Source organism: Tuber melanosporum (genome assembly GCF_000151645.1).
Source record: "Tuber melanosporum whole genome shotgun sequence assembly, scaffold_35, strain Mel28".
Lineage (NCBI taxonomy): Eukaryota > Fungi > Ascomycota > Pezizomycetes > Pezizales > Tuberaceae > Tuber > Tuber melanosporum.
In genome coordinates, this window is record NW_003299030.1 from 190,008 (window position 1) to 195,124 (window position 5,117).

Here is a 5,117-nt window from a genome sequence, read left to right on the forward strand (position 1 = left end):
GTTTATAAGCTCGGCTGTCCACTCTTTCCAGTATCCTGAATGGTCCAATTTTCTTGTAGTCCAATTTCTTTGATAGTTACGTTGTATGGATATTGTGTGGTATTAGCGATACCATATCTCCCAGTTGTATGTTTGGATCTGGTCTTCGGTGCTTATCGTATTGTTCTTTTTGTTGTTGTTGTGCTTGACTTATTTCGTATTGTAATGTTTCGTGTAGTTTTCCCATATCTGTTTTGTCGGGTATTATACCATTAATTGTATGATATGTGGTCGGACATGGTGGATGTTATCCGTAATTTGCGAAGAAGGGTGTCGTGCCAATCATTTCATGCTTTCCAATATTGTATGCGAATTCGGCCATTGATAGCAGTTTGTACCAATCATCTTGTTGGTAATTGAAGTAGGTCCATAAATATTGTTCGAGTATCGCGTTTACCTATTCTGTTTGTCCATCCATTTGCAGGTGGAATGCTGTGCTCATCCTGTTCTGTATCTCCATTTCTCCAGTTACTTTCTTCCATAGTCCTGATGTAAATAGTGTTCCTTAATTGGTAATGATATTCTTTGGGAGGCTGTCAAGTCGGAAGACTTCTCGGAAGAATGTTTGTATAAAATTCCTGGGGTTGATATCTTTTCTGACTAGAATGAAAGGACTTATTTTGGTCAGATGATGCACTACGACCAGGATGCTATCGCAATTTTCGGATGCCGGTAGGTCCGTGATGAAATCTATAGTAATTGTTTCCCATGGTCATTTGGGAACTTGGTTTGATTTCAGTAATCCGTATAGTGTGAGTTTAGCCGTTTTTATCCTTTGGCATATATCGCAGTTTTCGACATATCGTTTGATATCTTCGCAAAGTCCTGACCAATAGAATGACCTTGTGATGGATTGCGTGGTTTTAGCTGTTCCTCTGTGTCCTGCTATTCGGATATCATGGTGTTGTTGTATGATGTTTGTTCTTATCTCTTCTTTTTCTGGGATCTATTGTTTTCCATTGTACTATATGTTTCCATCCTCCCATTGGCATAAACCCAGAGCAATTCCTTTTGTCTCCTTTTTTCCTTCCTTCAATACTTCTCTTATTGCCTGAATTGTTTTGTCTCTTTCATTTGCCTTCTCAATTTCCCTTTCCTCCATTGATGTGAATTGGATAACCTCCATTGCCTTGAAGTAGGTTTTTGGTAATAGTGTTCGTGTTTTTTGTTTGATCATTTCCTCTTCTTTCGTTTGTAGTTTGTCGCTTGCAATCCTTGTGAGAGCATCAGGCTTTCCGCTCTCTTTACCTGGTCAGTATTCGATTCTGAAGTTGTATTTGCTAAGGTGTTCTATCCACCTTATCAGGTGGTCATTCAGTTCTTCCGTAGTCATGAATGGGACCAGTTTCTTATGGTCGGTTAGAACTCGGACTGGATGGTCATTGTTCAGAACGTATCTCCTCTATTCCTTTAATGCTAGAACTATCGCTAATCGTTATTTGTTTGCAACATCGTAGTTGCACTGTGTGGGGGTCATTGTCTTGGATCGGTAAGACACTCGGCTCCATTTTCTGCCTTCGTATTGTTGCGATAGTATGCCTGAGCATACATATTTTGAGGCGTCCATTTTGATCATTGTCTTTTGGCTTGGGTTGAAATGAACCAATATTGGTGCCGATGTTAAATGCATTCGTATTGCATTGTACACTTTCTGTTCCGTTTCTTCTTATTCCCATTTCTTGTCTTTCTTTGTTAGGTTATAGAGTAGTTTTGCAAGCCTGCTAAATCCCTCTATGAACCTTCAATAAAAGTTGCAGAATCCCATAAAGTATTGAACATCTGTTTTGTTGTTTGACTTGGCCCAATCCCATATTGCTGCTGTTTTGACTGGGTCGACCTTGACCCCGCTTCGATTGATGATAAATCCGAGGTATTCTATTTCTTCTTTATAGAATTCACATTTTGTTGGTTTGATTTTCATTCCTGATCCTTGTATTGTGGCCATGATATTGCTGATATCCTTCTGGTGTTGCATGTTTTCTGAGTAGATGAGTACGTCGTCTAAGTATATGATGCAATATATGTCCACATATTTATTGAGTACCCTGTTGATCCATCTTTGGAATGAAGCCGGTGCATTGGTTAGTCCGAAGGGCATAATTAAGTATTCGAACATTCCGTATCTCGAGGCGAATGTAGTCTTCCATTCGTCTCCTGCCTTGATACGTGTGTTGTGGTATGCATCCTTGATAGTGAGCTTGGTGAAGTATTTCGCTGACTGTAGTCTATCTAGTGCCTCTCTAATTAAGGGTAGTGGATATCGATCTTTTTTGGTAACCAAATTGAAGGCTCTCTAGTCCACACAGAGTTTCATTTTTCCATCTTTCATTTTGATGAATAGTATTGGGGATCCTCCTGATGCGAAGGAGTCTCTGATCCATTCAGACTTTAGGTTTTGCTCGATATATTTCCTAAGTTCTTTGAGCTTCACTTCTCCTAGTGGGTATAACATCTTGTTGGGAATCTCTTTCATTTTTCCTGTTTTCTCGTCTATGTCCAGCTGAATTTTGTGAATGATTCCTGGTTTTCGAGGTGGTTGCTCAGTAGCTTTCTCTTCTTGGAAGAGGTTTGTGAATTGATGATATCCCTTTGGAATCAATTCTTTCCATCCCTTTTTGCTTTGATATTTCTTGTCTTGGATTGCTAGTTCCATGCTGACATTGATTTTCACTAGGGCTGCTTTTTCGTCTTCATATGTCCATTTGAGAATTCCTGTTGTATCTCCTCTTCAATAGTACTGTCCAAAAGCTTGTGCTGTGATCTCTTTGATCTCGATTCTCTTTGTTGTATTAGGCTGGTTTTTGTCCCTGCTTTCAAATCCCTTGTCTCGTCTTGTGGTTTCTTCCAGTTGATCTACTTCGTCCAGATCCTCCTTGTTGATTTTTTCGATGATCAACTGTGCAATTCGATCGCCTTTCTCGACTTCCTAGTCCTCTTGAGCCAGATTGGCCAGGACTATTTTGATTTCACCTGTATAGTCGACGTCGATCTTCTCTGCCATGGTCATGAGTCGATATTTGACTGCTAGACCACTGTGGGGTGCTATTCGTCCATAGGTGCCTTCTGGTGGTCCGATGGCTATTCCAGTTGCTATTATTGCCTGCCTGTTGGCAGGTATCTTGATTTCTTCGTTGGCATACAGGTCATGTCCTGCTGCCCCTTTGGAACCTTTGGTAGGCACTTTTGCCTCTTGGTCCAGTTTTTGTATCCGGACTCTCTTATCTTGCGGCATCTCGGCGAACTTTGCATGTAAAGTTTCATCTTCCGCTTCCCGTATTGGTATTGAGTAGACAACAGGTGAACTGTTGAGACATCGTGTCATACACAGTTCGCTGGTAAAAGTCATCTTGTACTCGTTCCAATCGATTGTCGTGTTATATTTTCTTAACCATGGTATCCCTAGAACCATCTCATGGTTCTTGAGATCTGCTACCCGAAAGGTTGCCGTTTCCCTATGGCTGTCAATGTCCATAGGTACTGTCGCTGTATGGGTTATAGGATCCATTGCGCTTGGCTTTCTATCTGCTAGGTAGACCTGTCTCACTTTCTTTGCTTTCTTGGTGTGGAGGCCATATTTGTCGCAGATTTCTTTGTCGATGAAATTTTTGGTAGCACCCAAGTGGAGCATTGCATATATTGTTCTTTCTTCGTACTTTTCGTTGTATATCCTCGTTTTGATCATCACATGATCTCCGTCTTCTTCTCCCCTCTGCGAATGTAGTGCCGTACAGTAGTTTGCTACTTTGATGGGTTTTCCAGGTCCACATCTTGGGTCTCCCAAACCCCTGTTTACTGGGAACCCTCGTTATTTTCCGCCGGTAAATCTTCTATGATTATTTCGTGAATGTTGCTCCTCTTTTGCGCTTGAAAGCGGTTGTTTCCAGCAGTCCTAGTTCCTTGGTATCCACTGTCTAGTCGGCTTCTGTATTATCGAATCCGATGTCCTGCTTTTCCGCACCTCAAGCAGAGCTTCCCATTCATTCTTCTAGCGTATTCTTCCTTTAACAGGTTTAGAGCAGTTGCTGCCTTTAATTTGTCCAACTCCATTGGCTTGCCTGGTGGTAATGCTCGACTTTCACCTCGAGCTATTTGCGGTTTGAAGGTTCCATCCACGTTCCTGGATGATTGGACCACACTATGTGCTATTGTGTTCTCATAGTTATTTCAAACTATGTTTAGTTTGCTTTCCTTATCAATCGCCCATCTTGCAAATCGTTCTGCTGTTCTGTAGCATGAGTCGGAGATTTCTCATGCCTCTCGGAGTCTCTTGCTGCAGTTTCTTAGGAGGATGATGTAGAGAGTAGTATCATTAAACTCGGCCTCGTATTCCAATAGTCAGCATTCGTTCCAGTATGTCCAAGAGGTTTGTTTTCAGTGTGGGAAATTTTCCAGCTTTTGTCTTACTGTCTCTTTGGTGTTGGGATCCCCGAATTGTCCAAAGGGTGTCGCCTTGAACTGCTCGTATGTAACACATTCCCTCTGTTTCCTTCCATCTTGGAAGGGCATGATCTATTGCCCCATGTGTCCTCTTAGTAGAGATTCCACATATGGAATCTTGATCTCATCGTGGAGTTCTCCATATCCCTTAATGGCAAAATACTCTTTGCATTGTGTCAAGAATATTCGTAGCTTGTCTTCAGCTCCATTGTATGTGTCGAGTTCTTTTGCTTTCGGTCGTTGGATGTTTCCTTATCCTGTATTTTGTGTTGCCGCTAGAAATGTCTGAAACTGATTCTCAGTCATTCCAAGTATGCTAGTGCCTGGTATTGGAGCGGCTGGAGCTGGTAGCTCAGGTACTGCTGATCCCGACATTCTCTCAAGTCGTGGAGTTCGTGCAGGAGAGCTATTGACTGGTGATCCTTTCTCTGGGGCTACTGGGCTTGCAGCCCTTCAGGGTTCTGCTAATATGTGATATAGGGTATCGCTGAATCCCCCTAGGTTAAGGTTTTGATCGTTGATGTTGATATCTCCTTCCCTATCTGGGTTGAAGGATGCTGTCTTGTATCGTTTGGTATCGCACTAGGTGACGCTTCGTAATATAACAATCCCTCCTTGGATGGTTAGTTCTCAGCAACGGG

At 42.0% G+C, this 5,117-nt stretch overlaps 1 protein-coding gene across 1 annotated transcript; it reads right to left on the reverse strand.

The window, feature by feature from the left end:
* Positions 1 to 924: 924 nt before the first annotated feature.
* GSTUM_00007336001 (uncharacterized protein) lies at positions 925 to 4,086 on the reverse strand (the record flags this gene model as incomplete). The annotated part of the gene is made up of 3 exons (XM_002839348.1): positions 925 to 962; positions 1,005 to 1,054; positions 3,998 to 4,086. The coding sequence occupies 3 exons, from the start codon at positions 4,084 to 4,086 to the stop codon at positions 925 to 927; spliced, it is 177 nt and encodes a 58-aa protein (XP_002839394.1).
* Positions 4,087 to 5,117: the final 1,031 nt, after the last annotated feature.